This window comes from Toxorhynchites rutilus, chromosome 2, assembly GCF_029784135.1.
Source record: "Toxorhynchites rutilus septentrionalis strain SRP chromosome 2, ASM2978413v1, whole genome shotgun sequence".
Classification (NCBI taxonomy): Eukaryota; Metazoa; Arthropoda; class Insecta; order Diptera; family Culicidae; genus Toxorhynchites; species Toxorhynchites rutilus.
The window spans coordinates 112,723,583-112,748,239 of record NC_073745.1 but is presented as its reverse complement, the minus strand read 5'-3'; the positions used below and the strand labels follow the sequence as shown (position 1 = coordinate 112,748,239).

The window sequence follows — 24,657 nt, the reverse complement described above, 5'->3', positions numbered from 1 at the left end:
TTCTTCATACCGATGTGTTACAATGTTCCGTCTCAAAAAGAGCTTCACATATAATTTGAACCAGTATGTGAACTATTCTATTTATCACTTTATTCATTTAGGTGATTATAAATATGGCATCTATAGTCAATAGCTATACTACCAAACAAGCAGGTGACCACTTTGCCCCCACTACCCCTATATTGTAAGTCCTGCACGATATACTTCAACCTTTTTCCAAGCGATTTGAATTTAATTTGACACCATAACTGAAACATACATTAACATGGATAACTGAACATATAATTTTAAAAAACATTTTCTGGAAATAACATTTATTTAAATAGTAAAATGAATTAATACATTATTCAAAGTATTGGCCATCGCTAGCCACTACTTTTTCCCATCTTTCTGGCATTTTACGGATTCTGTCGCAAAACAAGCCTTCATCTTTTGAAGCCAAGAATGAATTCAGTCAATTTTCGATACCCTGTTCTGAAGTAAAACCTATACCACTCACATTAAGTGGATTCGGCGCCGCGGGTATCGCGACGGTTATATCCGATGATACAGAGCCACCATAGACTTCTTCCAAAGGAAACGAAAAATAAAAACTTCTCGCAGATTGCGCTAACTTGTAATTAAACTGGAAATTTTCAACGCAGTAAAAATTGGACTTGTGTAAAATTCAAAGACTTGTAAACAATATTAATTTTTGTTCTTATCATGCCGAAATTCGTGTCCCTCATTTTGCCATTTTGCCTCATTTTATGTGCGGGATCGATTACACGAAAGCGATGGGTTACGGTTATCTATTGGATGGCTGGATGGTGGAACAGTGGCCTTGAAGAACCCGAAGACTGCAGAATTTTTCGTCCTATAATTTGATCCGTACGGAGAGGCAGATGGGTCGGTGTTTGCGCTAGCCCAAACTGTCCAAAATTATCGGTCGATGGAAAGACTGCAGTCTGCGGAGGCTCTTATTACATGACCGCAGCAAAATAGAAACTTGTTGTCCGCTGTCGCCGCCACCGCTTTTACCACTCCTGCCACTTCTTCCACTTCTGCCGCGTAAAAAAACGCGTTAATTGGAAAATCCGCGTGAAAAAAACCGCGTTAATGGGAAAATCCGCGTCAAAAAACCAGGTCACCTAAAATCTACGTAAGCATCGTGATAGAGTGCGGCATTACCCAGTAAACATTAAATCGTATAATTTTGCACGTGCCCGTGCACGTGTCTTACAAGAAATCCGAATAAATCATAATCGCATATAATATCAATCAAGATATGTATCGTGTATATTTGAAATTGCATAAAATGTAAAAACTCGATTTTATATACCATTATCGAATTAAGTCGCAATTCGGTATAATAAACATCAATTTTATGATGTACATTATCGTAAAATATATTTAATCCGCATCATATGCGTATATTACCCAGCAAACATTAAGTCGTATGAATAGCTATAATTGGAGGCGATGTACATACAACCAAGACACATTTGTATGATATATGATGCAGATAACTAGCATATACACACAAAAGTGGAGGCGATATACGTATATGCCATATTTTGTACGCATATAAAGCCGTATATAACGATATGCGATGCTTTTTGGACTGATATGCGATTTGATACGACAACGTTACCACTCAATCCATCGATGACATGGAAAATCGTGTTTTTAGATTTTATGCGATTTTAGATATATATAATCGATATTTTGATTCATATTTTATGCGATTGTGATTTGATACGAAATTATATGTAACTTATCATGTGCAAAGTTATACGATTTAATGTTTGCTGGGTACGCTGATGCAGTTTATGTGTCGTATAAGCGTATAATTTAAATCGATTCAGTACTGTAGTAAATCGTGTTGCATGCTGAAGAAAATCATGAAACAGTAAATCATATTGGATCCTAATAAAGAACATATTACATCATATTGAAATGTCAATGAAATGCTGATGCACTCGAAAGTTTTAACCGCTGTTGAATTAAATTTCAGATAGCCGCGCGAGAGGTGGATCATAATCCAGACGACCGGAGTTCGAACCCACATCGGAGTAGTTTTTACCAAACATCAATCTGTGCCATTTGAAACATTCATATTCCACTCCCAACACAAGTCAATCAAACAATTATTGTTGCTACAAACATAAATATATAATAAGATAAACTTAGCTTCGTTGATCCTTCCGTGAAATGGAGAAAATGCAGGGTCTCACTCTCCCGATTCCTGCTCAGAGAATTACTCTGTTCTACACATACAGCCGCGCATCGATGGACGAAAAAAAAAATAAACGCTTCTGAACATTCGGCACATCGAAACAAAAACCATAAACTCGTTTGAAAGTTAATTCCAAATTCACATAGCGTAACGAAATATGAATAATGACTAGATTCACGAATCTTTTCGACCGAATGTTTCGGACTGTTTTCGAAACAGTATTTTTCCATAACTTCACTGCACACGAGAGCCAACAAAGCAACGGAGCGACCGAAAAACACATCTGCACTCGCCAACTGCTCTCACCATAATTCCACTTGAGCCTAATAAAATAAATAAAGAAAAAAAAACATAATATAATGTAGAAATAGAGAGGAAAGTGATACAGGTGATATTTCTTCATACCGATGTGTTACAATGTTCCGTCTCAAAAAGAGCTTCACATATAATTTGAACCAGTATGTGAACTATTCTATTTATCACTTTATTCATTTAGGTGATTATAAATATGGCATCTATAGTCAATAGCTATACTACCAAACAAGCAGGTGACCACTTTGCCCCCACTACCCCTATATTGTAAGTCCTGCACGATATACTTCAACCTTTTTCCAAGCGATTTGAATTTAATTTGACACCATAACTGAAACATACATTAACATGGATAACTGAACATATAATTTTAAAAAACATTTTCTGGAAATAACATTTATTTAAATAGTAAAATGAATTAATACATTATTCAAAGTATTGGCCATCGCTAGCCACTACTTTTTCCCATCTTTCTGGCATTTTACGGATTCTGTCGCAAAACAAGCCTTCATCTTTTGAAGCCAAGAATGAATTCAGTCAATTTTCGATACCCTGTTCTGAAGTAAAACCTATACCACTCACATTAAGTGGATTCGGCGCCGCGGGTATCGCGACGGTTATATCCGATGATACAGAGCCACCATAGACTTCTTCCAAAGGAAACGAAAAATAAAAACTTCTCGCAGATTGCGCTAACTTGTAATTAAACTGGAAATTTTCAACGCAGTAAAAATTGGACTTGTGTAAAATTCAAAGACTTGTAAACAATATTAATTTTTGTTCTTATCATGCCGAAATTCGTGTCCCTCATTTTGCCATTTTGCCTCATTTTATGTGCGGGATCGATTACACGAAAGCGATGGGTTACGGTTATCTATTGGATGGCTGGATGGTGGAACAGTGGCCTTGAAGAACCCGAAGACTGCAGAATTTTTCGTCCTATAATTTGATCCGTACGGAGAGGCAGATGGGTCGGTGTTTGCGCTAGCCCAAACTGTCCAAAATTATCGGTCGATGGAAAGACTGCAGTCTGCGGAGGCTCTTATTACATGACCGCAGCAAAATAGAAACTTGTTGTCCGCTGTCGCCGCCACCGCTTTTACCACTCCTGCCACTTCTTCCACTTCTGCCGCGTAAAAAAACGCGTTAATTGGAAAATCCGCGTGAAAAAAACCGCGTTAATGGGAAAATCCGCGTCAAAAAACCAGGTCACCTAAAATCTACGTAAGCATCGTGATAGAGTGCGGCATTACCCAGTAAACATTAAATCGTATAATTTTGCACGTGCCCGTGCACGTGTCTTACAAGAAATCCGAATAAATCATAATCGCATATAATATCAATCAAGATATGTATCGTGTATATTTGAAATTGCATAAAATGTAAAAACTCGATTTTATATACCATTATCGAATTAAGTCGCAATTCGGTATAATAAACATCAATTTTATGATGTACATTATCGTAAAATATATTTAATCCGCATCATATGCGTATATTACCCAGCAAACATTAAGTCGTATGAATAGCTATAATTGGAGGCGATGTACATACAACCAAGACACATTTGTATGATATATGATGCAGATAACTAGCATATACACACAAAAGTGGAGGCGATATACGTATATGCCATATTTTGTACGCATATAAAGCCGTATATAACGATATGCGATGCTTTTTGGACTGATATGCGATTTGATACGACAACGTTACCACTCAATCCATCGATGACATGGAAAATCGTGTTTTTAGATTTTATGCGATTTTAGATATATATAATCGATATTTTGATTCATATTTTATGCGATTGTGATTTGATACGAAATTATATGTAACTTATCATGTGCAAAGTTATACGATTTAATGTTTGCTGGGTACGCTGATGCAGTTTATGTGTCGTATAAGCGTATAATTTAAATCGATTCAGTACTGTAGTAAATCGTGTTGCATGCTGAAGAAAATCATGAAACAGTAAATCATATTGGATCCTAATAAAGAACATATTACATCATATTGAAATGTCAATGAAATGCTGATGCACTCGAAAGTTTTAACCGCTGTTGAATTAAATTTCAGATAGCCGCGCGAGAGGTGGATCATAATCCAGACGACCGGAGTTCGAACCCACATCGGAGTAGTTTTTACCAAACATCAATCTGTGCCATTTGAAACATTCATATTCCACTCCCAACACAAGTCAATCAAACAATTATTGTTGCTACAAACATAAATACTCATATATAATATAAAAATGGCGATTCGTGAGGCTATAATAAATATTTCACGAAAATATTTTGCGCCATTTGTTTTTTTTTTGACGTAGGACTACGTCTTTCATTTCTATACCGGGGTGTAAAATCAAAGTTTCGAAAACGAAAGCGTTACGCCGGAGACCGAGATTTTGAGTGTTAATAGCTCCTAAACAACTGAACGAAATGGTATGATAAACACTTCATTCGAAAGATAAAATGTCTACGCGTTCTATACTTGTTACTTTCTGATCCAAAAACTTGTTTCAATAGTCTTAAATTTGCTTTCAAAATAGGCTATTGAAATCACCAATCGGTATATAAGCGAGCGCCGCTCGGAAATCCACTCAGTTCTAATTGAACAGCGATTGGAGCATGTTGTTGCTGTTGTGGTGAAGCTCTTCATTTATCATGAAAGCGCGGATGAACGGTGTCACCAAGAGCCTGTTTGTGCACCTTAGGCCAGAAGGGAATCCATCAGGAGGAGAGTGATGCTACAAACGGTTCCCCGGGAAGATCTCGAAGCAGCCGCTACACACACACACATACACGCACGGAATTCTTTCCGTTTGGATCGAGAAAGATCCGGAAAATAATCTGCCAGTTCCTCTAGGAATTTTAAAATACATTCATGTGAAAGAGTTTATTTGAATGTTTTCTATCCATGTAACACTGTGACCAAATATGTTTCAATCAAGTGCTATTAACAGATGGTTATCGAGTTAGCATTAACCACTGGTGGGCTTCCAGTATCGAGGAAAATGTGGAAATATCTAATCGTTACTGAAAATAATCTGCCAGTTCCTCTGGGAATTTAAAATTACATTCATATGAAAGAGTTTATTTTAATGTTTTCTATCCATGTAACACTGTGACCAAATACATTAGGTTTTGTGATTTTTCAATCAATCGCAATCAACAGGATAGCTTCTGAAGATTATTCTTCCCCATCAGTAGGATATTTCCGTATCCAATATTGGATGCATAAAACCTTGTGCCTCCAACGTAACGCTCTCGTTTTCGAAGTTCTCCAAATATTAATTCATTCAGAATGAATTCAGATTCAACTTCATACAAATGATCTCTAAATCAACGATAGTCCTACGTCACCCTTGCGGTTATACCATAGATATAACCCACTTCCTGTTTTCTATGTCTGTAATAAATCGTATATGAGTATAGCATAAGTCGTATTTGGTGCTTTGACAATTCATGAATATATTCATATTAGATCGCAATTCAATATCAACATAATCGCTATTATATCCGGTCAAAGTTGCATATTAATCCAAACAAATTCGGTAAGCATTTGCCATGTATGTATATGGCCTCCACTTTTGCATATGTCAGTTAGGCGCATTATATGCCAACCAAATTTTAGGACATATGATGTTATATATACGCTTGTTATGCGATTTAATGTTTGCTGGGTAATTTCCGTCAAAAGCGCTAAGTTTCGTCACAAGCACTAAATAGTTACCATCATGTGCTTTGAGGGAGCATAAAGAAGAAGTGTGAGCTGAGATAGATGTGATATTGCTCAGGTTTTTTAAAGCATAAAAAATGCGTTAATTCTGAAATCCACGTAAAAGAAAACTCGTAAAAAACCGCATAACAAAAATCTGGGTGTATTGGTATTTATTTAAAGAATAAAACATAATTGAATGAAAAAACTCCAGAAAATATTTTCTCTTTAATTTCATTGAGTTTTAATAGTCATTTAATTCAGCCACCTCATTTACTCTCGGTCTGTCAGACCAATGCGCGAGTACAGGAAGGTTAAAGGAATTGGTGTACTGTTTCGGTGGATGGAAAAGATACCTCATTTTTTAAGATGCTGAACGTCATGAAATTAAGAGCACTCCAACTTTCAAAGCAATCAACCACCCTATGATTTTGACACGTCTTGCGACTTGTTTTAGGATATGTTTGAAGAAGTATTTTACACGTTCGTCGTCCGAAGCGACTTTTCTAAGTTTCTTGCGAATAAATGATTAAATTAAGATCAAACTTAGTTTGTACACAACTTTAGCATGATCCAGTAATATTTTATTTAATTTGAAGATGAATTGACAACAATAATACGTGCCAAAGTCATATTATATGAGTTTCGCGAAAAGCTGCAGTACAAACTATCCGCACTATGAATTAATAAAACATATAGTATAAACATAATAATAATATGGTTATAATTTTATTATTTTTTCACATTTCATATAGTTACATTTAGGTGTAACGGTGTGCGATACGAAATACATTTTTACATGCTGAAAAAAAATCAGACAGATCGGTCGTATAAATCCTGAAATAAATGTGCCATCAAGAGAAACAACAAAGTTTCGGGAAAATTCTGTTTTGACCCCGCTTATACAGCAATACGTTGTAATGAATGACGCTAATTATGGTTTGGTTTCCCACTAGAAGGAAGTTAGCATTAACAAATTTTGTGGTGGAATTTTATAGCATAATTTAACCATTGATCGACCTTGGAAAGTGGGGAAAGTTTGAAAACCGCGTTAATTCTGAAATCCACGTAAAAGAAAACTCGTAAAAAACCGCATAACAAAAATCTGGGTGTATTGGTATTTATTTAAAGAATAAAACATAATTGAATGAAAAAACTCCAGAAAATATTTTCTCTTTAATTTCATTGAGTTTTAATAGTCATTTAATTCAGCCACCTCATTTACTCTCGGTCTGTCAGACCAATGCGCGAGTACAGGAAGGTTAAAGGAATTGGTGTACTGTTTCGGTGGATGGAAAAGATACCTCATTTTTTAAGATGCTGAACGTCATGAAATTAAGAGCACTCCAACTTTCAAAGCAATCAACCACCCTTTGATTTTGACACGTCTTGCGACTTGTTTTAGGATATGTTTGAAGAAGTATTTTACACGTTCGTCGTCCGAAGCGACTTTTCTAAGTTTCTTGCGAATAAATGATTAAATTAAGATCAAACTTAGTTTGTACACAACTTTAGCATGATCCAGTAATATTTTATTTAATTTGAAGATGAATTGACAACAATAATACGTGCCAAAGTCATATTATATGAGTTTCGCGAAAAGCTGCAGTACAAACTATCCGCACTATGAATTAATAAAACATATAGTATAAACATAATAATAATATGGTTATAATTTTATTATTTTTTCACATTTCATATAGTTACATTTAACTTTCCCCACTCGTAAGGAACAATAATTGAGCAAATATAGTCAGCAGTTTTTACCCTGCAAAATAGATCGGTCGTCTTATTTATCATCTCGTTCGTTTTGGCGTGTTCCAAATCCAACCTTCCGTTGTATTTTTTGAAACAATGCTGGTTCCAGATTCGGATCATTGAAACAAAAGAAATACTAATGGTGGAAGTTCCACTCTACACATTTTTATTTCCAATCCTTGGACATTGAACAAAAACTACTCGTACATGCACATCATTTCCGCAGCAGATCTCAAAACAAACTTCCATCATTTCAAAGTAAATGCAATTGCCCGTCATAATTATGGCAAATCGAGGTAACTAAGCCAAGATACTATTTTCCAAGCTCTCCTCAACTTTAAGATTATGACCTAACTGATTGAAGGCAGCCGCAATATCTGCCGCTTTGTCAGGATGACAGACAATTGCCGTCCTAGCCTCGGGCGAGAACAACTGTTTCACATATTTGCCCCCGACTCGGGCCAGATCCTCTTCGGTGACTTTACCGACTTGCTGCACCAGCGCCTTATTATACCCGGTTGGAACCTGTTTGAAGCTCGAAAGGAACGATTGCACAACCACATTTCCAATGCTCTTCTCGCGAGCGATTATTTCGAAAATAAGCGAGCTGCGTGCCGATTCGAGCAGTGTTGGATCCCATTCCGCTTTATCCTGTAGCTGTTTTTCCTGGTGGGAAATATAACCGAGGTTATAGGGTGATTGTTTAATTTTAGGATGCCATACATACCGTTATCGATTTCGCCTCTTTGTAGGCGGCCACAACATTACTCGCACGGTATAACGTAAAGTAGAGCAGTCCTTCGTTGGGCCTTGGAACGATATTATAACCATAAGAAAATCCTTGGCCTCGAATTTGACGCCACAGTGGTCCTTCAAGTTGCGTCAAATACTGCAAGAACAGAAGCAGGGGTGCCAAATCCTCATCGTTAAAATCGCTGATTGCTTTCGAGCTCTGGTAGAGAAACGCACTCTCCACGCTTCCCAATCCAACAACGACTCCGCTGACAGCGGAAAGAACACCATCCGGTTGCATTAGCTTCCCATCGGGGATGACGGTAAGCCTATTGAGTTATGGGAAAGAATTTGCGGATAAAGATAATTGTTGGGCTTAGTTACTTCTAGTGCTGCTATACTCAACCTGTAGCCTCATAATATTAGTTACAAGTTACAAGTCGAGAAGCTACAAGTTCTAAGATTTTGCGTTGCATAATAATCTTACATCGAACTAATAATATTAGTACTTATTTTATTAGTAACGCCACATTTATCTGTCAAAATCAAAGTTTGTTCATGGATATTATGGTTTCTTTTCTACTTTTGATATGTGAATTCCCTGACAAAGCTCAGTATCATTTCAGTGGCTTCCCTGGCCGAGCCAATGTAAAATTGAACTCAATTGTTGACGTGGCTTGAATGCACATCCACGACTTGAAACTGGATGTAAAGGCCAATTACTCGCAAAATTGGCTCTACCTTCACTAAAACTAAAAAAAATCAGCTTATGATGAAAAGTGAAATTTATTTTCGGTGTATAATATTTCACTCTACGGCATTTTTATTTTTAAAAACAACTTATTCGAGTTATTCGAGTCATCTAAGACGTTGAAACAGTATATTTCCGTACTCTAAAAATTCAACCAAAAAACCGATCATTTTAAAAAACAAATTTGTAAATGAAATAACGGGTCCACTCGAAGTTACAGAAAAAAGTACAAGTCGAAATTAGAAATTTGCTGTTGTATTTTGTTTATGCAACATTCACTTGTAATATGTGATATGAAAGACTAATAATATAAGTGTAAACAACTTGTAATAATAGACTTGTAGCTTGTAACTTGTAGATTCCTGTTGCATAATGAATCTCAAAGTACAAATCTACAAGACTAATATTATTAGTGAAATTTTAATTTTGCAACAGGGCCCTGGCGTTACTTTATTTTGAACCATTTTGTATGTGTAATGATCACGAAAACCTAATGGCGGGTTTACATTAGGGAGATCTATAGTTATAGATGGATTTATTCACGTGAAAATAGGTGTAAACGGGTGAGAATAAATATGATACACTTATTCGAGGTATATATAACTTGAATAAGTTCAGCATATGTAAACGCTTGTGAATTTCTCACTGGTGAGAAATCACTAAAGTTAGATGCAGTTCTACTTCAGGTGAATAAATTCACCGAAGATATGAATATATTCATTATAGAAGATCACGCTAGTGTAAACGGTTGATGCGATTTCTATAAATCTCATCATATTTCTTCACATGACTATATCCCTAGTCTAAACCCACCCTAAGAGATAATGACCTATTTTTTGACGTAGGATTACATCCGGTAATGGTGTCAAATCTGAAAACATGTCACATTTTTATGATATGGTTTTAACGTTAAACTATTTTTTTTGTAACCATATTTTGATAATCTGAATATTACTCGAATCGGAAATTCTCTAAGATTTGTTCGATATCCTCTACATTACGATCCCTATATCGTAAATGATTTAAATTACAGAAAGTTGAAAGCATTCCTATTTTCCTATACATTTATTCTGACCATTTGTGTGCTCAACTATCCGTGCTGTCAATAACGAGCAATAACTAATGTATTACCAAGGCACATTATTTCTACGTCACAACGAATTCGGCGCGCAAAAATCGCTCGCTCGAAATGAAAATGCAACGTTCGATGCGATGAGGATAGAGAAAATATTGCAATCTAAGCTCCATCTGTTCTCAATTTATTGAGTACTAGCTAACCCGGCAAACTTCGTCCCGCCCAAAATTTGTGTTTTGTTATCAATACCTTCAAACATCCACGTTTTCTTACTATGAGCAAGTTCATGGGTCCAATCGCAGAACTGTTCATTGATTGATCTTCTAATTGACCCCGTTGAATTTACCTTTTACTATAAAATTCCTAGTATTTCTAACAAAACTGTTTCATTTCTATGGCAAACCTCCCCCCTCCCTTCTTCAGAAAGGTAGGAGGAGTGTTGAACTACTTTAGAAATGTTTCTTGCTCCCTAAAATCTCCACATGCCAAATGTGGTTCAGTTTGCTTGATTAGTTCTCCAATTATGCAGAAGTGTATGCTTCATTTGTATGGCAGTACCCACCTTCCCCTCCGCCCACAGAGAGAACGGAGGAGTGTCTAACCACCATAGAAACATTTATTGCACCCTAAAACTTTCAGATGCCTAATTTGGTTTCATTTGCTTGATTAATTCTCGAGTAATGCAGAAATGTGTGTTTCATTTGTATGGCAGCCCCCCCCCCCCTTAGAAAGGAGGGTGAAGAGTCTAAACACCATAGAAACATTTATTGCACCCTTAAACCTTAAAGAGGGGGGAGGGGTCTCAAACTATCACGAAAACTTTCCCCGGCCCCAAAAACCCCTACATACCAATTTTCATGTTGATCGGTTCAGTAGTTTCCGAGTCCATAAGAATCAGACAGACAGACAGACAGAAATCCATTTTTATATATATAGATAGATAGATAAACCATCAATTCGTGATTTTCAGATCACATCATTTACGATTCATCACTCTTCCAATTAGCGATCGGACGGCAACGAGGCTTTCCAAATGGTTATTCTAAAGGCCGAGAGTTTAGTTCAGATTTTTAAATTTGTCTCGAGGCTTGATGCGATTGAACTAGGAAGCTTTGAAACCTCTATCATTCAAAACATCATCATCATTCGAGTCACACTCTCACTCCAACTAGCAGAGTGTAGTTTTTCTCAATGCTGATGTCATACACAGCGGTTTCGCTCGACGCAAAGGAAGAATTGAAGAATAGAATATAAATATCGCACACAGTTGCGCAATTTTGTTCGGTGGAGACACCGCATCGATTTTCATGGCTCGTAGCAGACAGTGCTTCTGTATTGACTAGGACTACGTCTTTGATTTTTATATAGGAAGGTCACTCTACGAAAAATGCAACGAAAAATTAAGAGACTTCAAATTCCAAATATTACGCAGAACCTTTTTTACGATATATGTTATAATATATATCATTAAACGGCAAATTTATCCAACAATTCTTGCGCCTGAGACATCGATAAAACAAATTAACAATTTAACGAATAAAAGAGGTTCGTTTTGCGAGCGAATGCGAAGCTATTTCATGTATTATGCATTCTTTCTTCCAGCTTGTTTCCCGTGAATGTTGTTTGCAACACAAAATTGTGTGCAATAATTCGTTCTATCAAATAAACATCCACTCAATGTATAGGAATAAATGTAAAGTAGATGACGATGTGACCTAGTGAGATGGATGCAATTCCATAAAAAAAAATTATAGGAGGAAGTGTCCAAGATACGACCGCATTGTTGACGTTGAACTACGCTGTTATTTTATATAAGTCGCTTGTTTATACCTTCGAGTATTATTCTATAATGCTGTGAAATTTTAGAAACAACTGCTTAGTAGAATAATCTCTGAAATGTTTTTTTCATTGTAGAAACAGTTAACAATAATTGATTGATGATTCATTCTTGCCCTCGCAAAACAATACACTAGCTGATCGTATGTCGCAATTTATTCCATGTCAATACATTGAAAATTTACATCGGACGCTATTCCGGTGGCCTTTTTCGCAATTGACATAGACTCAGCTACAGTCAATTATATACACGTTGCACCAGCACCATTATTTCACATCCCATAACTACATCAATGTATCTCTGACACCGCATGGAAACAACAACAATGACAACACTTGCAAGTATCAAATATCATGCTACAGGTTATTCAGTATTGCCTCAAAGGAATCGCACCTCTAGGCATCGTTCGTACAACGTAAACCAAGCGCCAAACAAGCGTTCGCCATAGCATGCATACAGAGCCATACATTCGTGGCTTGAAACCACAAGGAATATAAACACTTCTCATCATTTTGCGCTATTCTCAAACGAAACGCTTCTGTTAATATTACTGGCCTCGAAAAAAGTTGCATTACTTTCTCATGCTCGAGAGAAGCGCAGCCGTCACCCTTAGTGGAGGAAGTTTACTGGCAAGCGAAACCTAATCACATACAAAATTCCAGAACGACATTTACTTTCTTGGTGACTAAACAAGCGAAATAAACTCTTTTTGTTAATATCAACAACATCGAAAACAGTAGCAATGCTTCATTATGATCAATATTAGCGCAAATGCAATCCTAGTTGAGAGCAGTTTTGCGACTGGCACGCGAACCAAAAAAACTTATAACTTTCCAGTGAGACATTCAAGGTGCTTGGTATTCTCCAAATAATTTTTTGGCGCACAACCTTAACGCCTGCTACGCCATAAAGTTCGTTTAATGCATTGATGCATTCTCAAAGGCACCAACGAAGCCCTTATGATGACGGAAAACGATGTTAACTGCTTGGAAAAAAACTGAATTATGCCACACAGCTTGTACTCTGTACATCGATGCGAATTCGCTGATGAGTTAGTCAAGAGCGACCGCCTTCACCACCAGCGGGGGAGCTTGATTTTGGTTGCTGCCTGGGTAACGGCGTTTACATTTTCGATCGACGCGCCGAAATCGCCTACTTCGCTGTTGTCCGATGCGATGTCACACTCGCGAAGGCTCGGTTTAGTGCGAGCTCTTTTCACTGCACCAACATTGCGTGCATCATTAGATTACGCTGACCTAGAAATTTTATTGCCCCTGGCAATGAGTTCGGTTTTTGCAGGGCTCGAGCCTGCCCTCCTCTTCCTCTTGCTCATAGCACTATATGCGAAGCGTCCAATTTATGACGCGGAAAGAAAAACACACGATATGAATAACGCGAAAAACGAACAGAAAAACCAAACGACGATATCCAAGTTGGATTACAACTGGTGGGGTCCAATCTTAGATCAAAGCGCAGTGAAAGCAAAGTGAACTGGATTGCTCAACAGTCCGATGCCGAATGAAAGTTTGCCTCAGCGAGATCCACTGTTTATACTCTAGGCAAGTATTCCCCTTCATTCTTCTACTTTTCCTTTGTTCACGGAGACTTTAAATCCTACGATTTCCCCTCCGTTGGTCGTCGATAAGTTGCTCGTTATTGACAGCTCTGTTCGGGAAAGCACACAAATGGACAGAACAAATGTATGGGAAAATGGAAACGCTTAAAGTTTTCATGAATTTTAACCATTTACAAACCAGAGGATTCAAATATATAGCATATGAAACAAATCTTAGGGAATTTCAGATTCGTTTAGTATGTAAATCGCCAAAATCCGTTCGCGGCAAAAATAGTTATCAACGTTAACTTTATTTCATAAAAACGTGACCTGTTTTCTGATTTGGCACCCTAAATGAAAGACGTAGTTCTACGTCAAAAATCATTATTTCAGCGATACCAAGGTGATATTGTGATGGCTCGAAGTGTCAATGTGTGTGTGACGTAAAATATAGTATGACAACGAACATTTTTTTCGATGATTTAGATTAATACAGACTAATAATAAGAAAAATACAATGGAAAGAAATCACAATACAATACAATTAAATATCAAGCAGTTTCATGATTTCATGTGTATTTTGCCTCAAAATATCACGAAATCACAATTATTCTCAACATTACTTCGTTTTTTCCCCATGAATGTAAACAATGGGGTAATCAAACGATTGGTGCTTCCGTGGCCGAGTGGTTAGCGTCACGCCTAACATGCCAGGGGTTCGGGTTCGGCTTGCACTGTGGTCACGCATATTCTAGAGCAAGCCATTCAAAAGGCATTCAAGGCGTGTAATTCGGCAAAGAAATCTCAACTAAGTACTAGTAAAAATGACGCAAGTAATACTACCTTGAGACAGCGAAGTTCCTCTGAGAACGTTTAGGCCATTCAAGAAGAAGAAGAGGTAATCAATGGTGACATTTTTTTGAGTTGACCGATCCACATATACTCCGTCTATCATTCCACCCTGACATTCATTAATTATTTTCAGTCAGTCAGTTGAATTTCCTGTCAGAAACTAATTTTGTTCTTTGTTAGGATCAAACTAGTCGAAATATCGCAACATCTGACTGCTATTTACAATCGGATTTATAATCGCAATAAGCACAAGTGCGAAAGTGGTGCAAACACCCTGTTTTACGTGTTATAGACAGTGTTGCCGCATTTTAATCTGTCCCAGAGGGGTTAAAAATCTTTCTCATCTGTACTTTTGCTTCAAAAAATCTGTACCAAAAATATGTACAATCGAAAATATTCGTTGTAGAGAAAAAACTAATTTATTAGCATGGGAAAAATACTTACTGCCGCCATTTTGTTTGTTCAGATCTTTTGAAAATAGCATTCATCGTATCGTTGCTGAGCAGATTTCGAAAGTTATTTTCGTTCTGATTATATTCAGAAAATATCGCTCGACAGTTGTCGAGGAGTGAGTCATAGTGAGAACATTACAATCGAGGCATCCAATTGTTGTCCACCAATTCTGCACATGCTCGTTTTCTGAAACTGTGATTTCATTACGGAGTAATTTCATCTTTAGCATACAGAATTATTTCTCGAGATCTTGTATATTCCCGTTGTTGAATCCTGGAACGCCTCTAGCACAACGTTAATATTTGTCAACATGGAAAAGTTTCTTTCTCATCAAAATCGCATCTTTTTCTCGCTTGATCAACTCCACGAAAAAACTGCGACAAATATCCCTAAAAATGATCTGCCTTTCGCTGTTCTTTGTTCTGTTTGTTTCTTCTGCTGCTGTTCCAACCTAAAAATTCTTGCCACTTTTCAAATGTTCTTCAAATTTAGTAGCATTGGACATTGAAACAACGTGAGATTCCTCGCAGATATTAGTGAGAATGATAAAATAAAATAATTTCAGCTCTTTATGTGGCATCGTAAATTCATGTTTTTTCAGTTTGGAACAAACGGTTCAATGTGTTGATCTAGGGCAAAACATACGTCGCACCGTCCGATCCGCGAATCCGAATGCTTTTATGATCAGCAGCACTATGCGATACTGCGGCGTAAAATGTACCTGTACCTTAGTGTTGCTTTGTTCTAATGTAAGAAATTTCACACGTGGAAAAAATCTGTACCAATCTGTACTTTTTGACGGAAATCTGTACTCTGTACCGAACAGAATATGTACCAAAAATAATGATAAAATCTTACCTTTCCAGATAAATCTGTACGTGTGGCAACACTGGTGTTAGGTGCCACAGAAAACGATAGCTAGCTGCTGGCCCATCATCCACCGTGCTACACTTGGATGCTCAAGCGAGAAACATTCTGAACAATGATGTTGTGGATGATACATCTTATCATTTCAATTGTTACAACCCGTTTGAAGGATAACAGTACACAAAACAAACAACTTTTTCAGGGCCACCGTTTGGAGTTTCAAAAAAAATAGTCCCGAACAATCACAGCCCTACGTCAAACTTCATCCGTGCACCTAGGCTCTGAGGCTCCTTTTTTTTAATCATATCATTTTTGCATCTGTACTGAGGTGTTAGTTTAAAATTTCGAAGATGAGAGCATTACATTTAGAGTGCAAGGTTTTGAGCGTTAATTTCCCTTTGCCGGCTGAATGAAGTGGTATGAAAATTAGTAAATTCGAACAATGAGTGTATGAGGTGTATGAGTGATGTTACTTATTGGCACAAAAACTTGTTTCAATAGATTAAAAATTGCTTTGAAAGCTTGGTTTACTCAGACAAAACTGACCAGTAGTTGATGCTTGTCATTGGCTGGCAGTGGAAACACTATAAATATTGGGCTCGTCCTGGTCAACCTCAGTTTCTTTTTTGCTACTGTGTTGGACGGACGTGCAAAATTATTCGCTCCATAATATGCACGAAGCCAGCACAGTGCAGAGCTTGCACTGACGGCCAGAATCGAAACAGAAAAGAAATATTGAAAGGAACGAACGGCGGCAGTTTCCATACCGTTAGTTGGAGATTGTGTGGAGATGAGCGTTGGCACAACGCACTTAACCTAGCCTAGTTAGAATTATAAGTTGATTGAAACTCCAAATTAATTACAACTATTAATGTTTGACTCATTATATCGGTAAAGAAAATTTTAGTGGATATGGTTTTCTATATGAAACACTTTATGAAACTATATAACGCAATAAATTTGTGCATAGAGCACGTGAGTTCAGTTCTAAGAATTCTTTGGAACAAAGGTGAATTTTTAATACAATATTCTTATCACTAAATCTGTTCAGCCATCCATCTGTTGCTACCACGGTAATATTTTAGAGGTGTGCTTGATGAAAAGGGGCGTTCTCAACCAAACGTTCCACCAAAACCCTCAATTGAAGAATTATTTTGAAAATTTTGATGTATTTTTAAATAATATCCCGTGTCATAAAAAGCAGATTGATGTTTATTGGTGATAATCATGATGGTTTGTATTGTAGAGGATTTAAAATTTCTCGATACATTCGCCTCCAGTCTTGAAAAAAGCCAATTTGGAAAACAGATCTGAACACTCGTATTTGTGGAAGACTATTTGGAAAGCCTCGTTGCCACTGTCTGAATGAATGATAAATCGTGAATGACAAATTGGTGACTTTTATCCGATCGACAGTAAAATTCTCATGAATTCAAGCATTGTTTCCATGTAAAAAGTGGCATCAAATTGCAGCGCATTTCAAGTCGAATGTGAAGAATATATTTTCCAATGCAGAGAGCTGTGTTCTTCGGTGAAAACAGAATGTAAAAAATTATTCCGCAGCGGTTGCTGTCGCCACTACTATAACCAAGGCTTGACAATTTCGAAATGAAAAGATGAAAATGACTTTTTTATTTCTCCATTTCTCTTGAGTCAATTTCGATTTCGGTTGTGTGTATTCACTACGCAAACTGAAACATCAATTCTTCAATTTCGTTTTCGTTTTGATGTCGTTTCTTTTGAATTTGAAAGCAGACGCTTTCACTTGACGATCAAAACTGCCCTATGAATGGGATCTATGTCACTTTCAGTTTCACACGTGAAAGGACGATCATCGTTTCATTCGATTTTATTTCTCCAAACTGGATTTTCCCAGACCGTCTTTCAAAAAAGTGGAATTAAAAGAGGTGTCGGGGGCGTATTAGTCTTACAATCAGTGCCGACAACTGATTACGCCTGCTAGTATACTACACATTTTTTCACATCGTCATTTTGATTAGTTTCAGTGAATATGGTTCGAGCTTCAACGATTTAATAATTCCGCATCAGTGTGAAGAAATGTTTGTAGTAATAAATCCCGTTCTCAGGTTTCTATAATGTTTGTTCTCGTCCGCAATAATTTCTAAGTCCTACGTTAACAATGCCGTCGTGTCTTAGGACTACGTCTTTGATTTCTGTACCGGGTTGTAAATTCAAAGTTTCGAAAACGAGAGCGTGACGCTGGAGTGCAAGGTTTTGAACGTTAATACCACTTTACCGGCTGACTGGAGTGGTATAATAATCACTGCAGTTGAAAGATAAAATGTCAAAGAGTTATATGATTGTCACTTTGTTCCAAAAAAATTATAGGAGGTTGTTTCCAAGATACGACCGCATTGGTGACGTAGCACTACGCTGTTTATATAAGTCACTTGTTAATAACTTCGGATATTATTTCATAATGCTGTGAGATTTTAGAAATAACTGTTTAATAGAATGGTTTGATCGCCCTGAAACGATTTCTTTATTGTAGAATCAGTTGACGTTAATGTATTGATGATTCATTCTTGCCCTCAAAGAACAATACACTCGCTGATCCTATGTTGCAATTTGGTTCGTGTCAATGCATTGAAAATTTACCTCGAACGCTATTCCGATGGCATTTTTCGCAATTTACATAGACTCGGCTATAGACGATGACTCGTTGCACTCATAACTTAATCAATATATCTTTGGCACCGCATGGAAACAACAATGACAATACTTGCAAGTATGAAATATTATGCTACATGTTATTTAGTATCGTTTCAGTGGAAACACACCTTTAGACATAGTTCGTACAACGTAAACCAAGCACCAAACAAGCGCCATAGCATGAATACAGAGCCATACACTGGTGGCTTGAAGCTACTAGAAATATAAACACTTTTCATCATTCTGCGCTATTCTCTAAAGAAACACTTCTGTTAATATTACTGGCCTAAAAAAAAGTTTCATTACTTTCTCATGCTCAAGATAAGCGCAGCTGTCATTCTTAGTGGAGAAAGTTTTGCTACTGATAAGCGAAACCGAATTACATTCAATATTCCAGAACGATATTTACTTTCTTAGTGACTAAATAAACAAAATAAAGTCTTTCTGTTAATCTCAATAACCTCGAAAAGAGAAGCATGATCAAGATTAGCGCAAATGCAATCCTAGTTGAAGGCAGTTTGGCAAACCCAAATAACTTATAACATTCCAGCACGACATTCAAGATGCTTGGTGCCCTAAATAATTTTTGGCGCAAAACCATAACGCCTGCTTCGCCATAGCGTCAGTTCAATGCATTGATGCAATGTCAAAACACCAACGAAGCCTTTCTGATGACGGAAAACAAACAATGTTAACTGCTTGGAAAAAGACTGAATATTTGCCTCAGCAGAGGTTCATTACTAATACCCTAGCGCAAATATTTCCCTCCCGCTATCTACCCTTCTTGTTTATACTTATCATTACGGTTTCATAATTTGCACCATGAAACAATCATAGTCAATCATGTCAATCATAGCATCAAAAAATTAGGCGATTGCTGCATCGTGATTGGGCCAATGCACACGGAAGCAGATACAAATGGGGTTTCAGCGTAGCGAAGATGCACTATTTTACGTACGAGTTATGAAGCACGCACAAACAAATATCCATATATCATGGCTTGAAGCAACTAAATATACACACATTTATCTCCGTTTTGCGCTCCTCTAAACAGAAGTCCTTTCTGTTAATATTGCCGGTCTCGATTAGCTTAGCTGCCATCCTTGGTAGAGATAGTTTTGCTACCATCATGCGAAACCAAATCACATACAAAATTCCAGAACTAATATTTTCTTGGTGAGCCGATGATAGCCTAGCTTGATGATTCCCCACACAATTGTGTTCACAACCTTAATGCAATGACATCAGTTTGATGCAATGGTTGCAGTGCCAGAGACATCAGCGAGTAAGTAATTTGTTCGCGTCCACAGCTCAATTCGAAACGAAGACATGTGATAGCGCAAAACAAGGAAGATCGAGCGATGTTCATTGCTTCGTATCTAGAACGGTACTGAAAGTTTGCCTCAACGAGATTCACTGTTTATACTCCAGGTAAATATTCCCCTTCGTTCTCTTCTTCTCCTTTGTTCACGGACACTTCAAATCTCACGATTTCCCCTTCGTTGATCGTCGATAAGCTCGTTATTGACGGTACGGGTAGAAACATATCTGTTTTGATCGATTCTCTTAACTGACTTCCTCTTTCAATAACCACGGCCTTGCATACAGATTTTGCGCCAGTTTTGCCACATAGCTCGATAAACGAGGATCCCTTTTACCCTCCTGATCTTCGAACAGATTAGGGAATGCTTTAACATCTGAGTTATTAACGGTAGAGATTGTCGATGAAGAGAATCGATCAAAATAGATAGGTCCTATTGAAAATTTGAGCGTGAAATGTATGGGAAAATGGAAACGGTTATAGTTTTAATGAATTTTAATCATTTAAACTTCATGGGATTGTGATGTATAGCACTTCAAACAAATCTAAGGGAATTTCCGATTCGTTTGGTATGAAATCCATTCGCGGTAAAAATAGTCATTAACGTTAACTTTATTTCATAAAAACGTGACCTGCTTTCTGATTTGGCACCCTTAATGAAAAACGTGGTTCTACGTCAAAATCGTTTCAATAGCATAAACATTGCTTTAAAAACAGGCTTTGAAATCATAACAATCTAGCACCTGGTGCACCTGGAGAAACTGTCATCGCGAATATATGCAGACTGTGATATCTTTTACCCACTTGCAAATGCGCTCGTAAAAGAAAGATTTGCGCATTCGATTACCGTGACGCAATCGAATCCAAGAGCATCAGTATCTGTATTGCTTTCGCATGGAATTGTCATGAAATAATATTTGCTTGTAATTGCGGTCGAGCGAAGGAAGATTTGCGCATTCGATTTCAGTGATGCAATTGAATCCAAGAACATCAGTTTCTATTCTACTTCCGCGTGGAGTTGTCATAAAAACTCTCGCGTATTATTCTCACGAGAACAAAATAGAATTGTGTACCAAACATCATCAGTTGCTTCTGCAAAACCACGCAAACCCAACGGTTCTTTTCTGGACCACCAACAAGTTCGAAATAGTTGAATTTCATGTTACATAATAAAAATTTCATACTCATACTCATCCACTCACACACTAACAAGGAAAACTTTCAGCAATCTTTAGAAGGAAGGAAGGAAGGTATTGAATTAGAGAGACTTTAAACTCTGAGAGTTCATTCGTCTCTAATCTTTAGAAATAATTATTCATTCATTCATTGACAATTGATTCAGATGTTATTTCAAACAAATGATTACAGAGCCAACGATAGTCCTACGTCTACCTTGCGTTTTTTGTTTATTCTTTACGACCCACGACACCATGATTAACCTGTGTTTGTGGTCCCTATGAAAACAAAATTGAGTACCGCTGCTTCAGAGCATTTCTTAATGAAATCTGTCGGCGAAATTTTTAAAAATATGCATCACTCTCCCCTATTTGGACGAAACCTTGTTCATTGAACTAAACATGTATTCATCACGTTAAGATGTAGTGTTTTCTTCATTTTTGCTTCTAAGAAAAACACATTCTCAAATCACCTCGCGATACTTACATCTTTTTTGGAACTCCTTCCGCTTTGATAAGTTTCGCCCAGGGTGCCTCCAAAATGACGCCCAGCCTGGCCATCTCATCCCAATCGGCAGCGACATGCAGTGCGAGGTTTTCTGGTTTGGTTATAATTTCGCGAACCTTGTTCAGATCATTAGTAACGATCTCAGCTCCAGCGCTGCTATCCAATCGCTCTATCAATGCACTCAGAAATTTCTGCTGCTTAAGGATTGAACTTACGCGAACATTACTTTCTGTGATAGAAAAAAAATATATGACTCAACAACACAGCTCTGTTCTGCTGCAGTGTTTTGTCGTCTCACCACTCCCGTAAAGCATTGCCTTTAGCAGGTCCCGTACCACTGAATTCCCCTCTCGTTTCGATTGCGCCACATCATTCACCATTTTCGACGCACAAACCTTCACCCGCTCGGCGGTAAATTGGGTATTGTGCAGCAAATCGGTTATCCAGCCAATGCCAGTTTCGTATTTTTCGCGCACCACTTGCATACAAAGCGTGGCAGTGTTACTGAATGGGCCCAAACTGAAGCGAGATCTGGTGTCGATGCCCAGTCGTGCCTCCGTTTCGATCGTATCCGATTCAAGCGCCGCCACAACGGCTTCATAAGGCATCAGTTCGTCACCCCGTCGGACTGGTGATTCGGTCAAGAGTTCCATTAGCAGTAACAGATATGGGCGCAATTCTGGTTGCACCGGTTCCGTGTTCATGGTGACCATCAACTGCAAGATTTACAAAAGGTTCATAAAATTGTATTAAAAAAGATGTATAAATGGAACACTTACATAGCAAAAATTGGTGTGCAAATGATACGCTTCCGCATAGACAGGCAAATCTTCCAAATTCAATCCCGGGGGATTCTTTCCTTCGGTAGACCTGAAGATTTCCACAGGGTGAAACATAATACCATCGATTGATGGTACAGGAATCGAAGTTAACATCTCGTCTGGTGGTGGAATCTCATTGGCTGCCATTGCATCGTGGAGTTGTTTACCCTTGCTAGCGAGACCTTCTTCTCCCAGCGCAGCCCGTTGCTGTTCGACACGGTCCTGTTCTTCCTTGGCAGAACGCTTTTGCTCCTCGATGCTGGGGACTGCCCGAACGACCACATGCTTCGTCTGGAATCGATCTCAGCCGATACACATAACCTCGTATAACTAAGATTTTCGTACTCACGTTAACGATATATTGAGTAAGTATAGAAATCCAAAATTCATCGCCCTTTCCTTTCAATTGTTGTAAATATCGATTTGCATTCAGCCGGCATTCAAACTGTAGAAATAGTAAATTCAGATTATTTTCGAATGAATACCACAAAAATTTGCGGAGTAAAGTGCAACATCAAATCTTTTGATGATTTTTGATAGGCTTGCACTTTATGTTAACGAGCTGACCAGACAAACGTTGTTCTACCATAAAAATTATTTGTAGTGAACAAGTTGGTTGCTAAATAAAAAAAATAACTAATGTATTGTAAGTGCGTTTAAAAGTTTAACAATCTACACATACGTGAAACGTTCGTAACTCTTGTTTTCATATTTGTGTTTGACATACCGAGGAATAGAGCGATTCTTACCGACAAATTTAAAAAAAATCAATTCCTTCTGTTAATTCGATGTATTTCATTAACGAAACTGACATTTTTGTTCTCTTAAACACCCGAATTTCATTTATTTATTATTATAATATCATTTATATATATATATATATATATATATATATATATATATATATATATATATATATAAGGCTGTGTCGGCGTTGCTCATGAGCATTCGCAGCATCTCGCAAGTGAGTGTATTTTTCCTCACACTGTTTCTGATTGTCGAGAATCACAGTCGCTCGCTCTCTACCTCTCTATCGTTCGCAAGCAATTCTACGTTGAGATGGTGAACGTTAGGAACATTAGGAACTTTAGTGTTGTGATTCAATTTTATCGCAGGGATCTTCGCTGGTGAAATACACATATGTATTCGGCGAGAAAAAGATAAGTTCTTATGTTTACTTTTTATTCGTAAATTATAATTAAAAAGTTGACTGAAACGGGTAGTCAAGTAGCTAAATCACATAGTCATCACTGTAGTGGTGGTAGTGTTTAAGAGAGCTTGAGTACCTTAATCGTAAGTCTGCCAATCTGCTGCTGATACATAGTGTTCTCCCAGCACTTTCTAACAGCAGGCGATTGTGTTGTTGTTTGTTTTTCATTCCCTCGCACGGACCGGCCGATGGCCGGTACACATGCGAACAATAGCGAATTTGTAGATATGAGCCTAGTAGACATGTATAGTCGCTGCTGTGAGAAGATAAGTGATCCAAACACAGAAGCGATAACGTGCTACGGTAAGTGGCATGAGACTATACATATTGACTGTTTACCAAGCGCGGTGCGGGACAATATCGATGTTTTGAAAAAAATAAAAAATGCCGTTTTTGTATGTGACACATGTTTATTGTTACACGAAAATGGGTTCGGTAATAACCATTTTGATGATTCCTTTGGAAAAATTTTAAGCGATATTAAAGAGCTGAAGTGTTTGGTAGACTTGGCCAACAACTTTGAGCTTAAAGTTAAAGAAGCAGTACGGGCGGAAATCGGAAATTTGTTCAAAAACAGTATCGATATCAATACAAATGCAGAGGAAACACCTCAGCGATACAATTTGCGCTCAAATTCGAAAAAGCGCCGACGGGACGAGCAAACTATTCAGAATGAAAATGCAACTCCACTGAGTTTTGCTGCGGTTTTGAAAGACGCTGGGAAAACAACAACTGTGGATGTAGCTAATGTTGAGAATATTGAAAGAAAGAAAGTTTTTGACCAGGGAAAAAATCTTGATCATAAAACCAAAAACTAAGCAG

General features: G+C 37.6%; 1 protein-coding gene across 1 annotated transcript in view; it reads right to left on the bottom strand.

Moving 5' to 3' along the window:
* Positions 1-8,139: 8,139 nt before the first annotated feature.
* LOC129771279 (uncharacterized protein C05D11.1-like) overlaps positions 8,140-24,657 on the bottom strand; it is a 52,227-nt gene continuing 35,709 nt past the window's right edge. Inside the window, exons 3-8 of the mRNA XM_055774765.1 lie at positions 22,975-23,070; positions 22,584-22,916; positions 22,103-22,520; positions 21,784-22,033; positions 8,733-9,066; positions 8,140-8,671 (exon numbers count right to left, since the gene is read on the bottom strand). Of these exons, the coding sequence (XP_055630740.1) occupies positions 8,306-8,671; positions 8,733-9,066; positions 21,784-22,033; positions 22,103-22,520; positions 22,584-22,916; positions 22,975-23,070 (1,797 nt within the window). The 3' untranslated portion in view covers positions 8,140-8,305. The remainder of the gene's footprint in view (positions 8,672-8,732; positions 9,067-21,783; positions 22,034-22,102; positions 22,521-22,583; positions 22,917-22,974; positions 23,071-24,657) is intronic.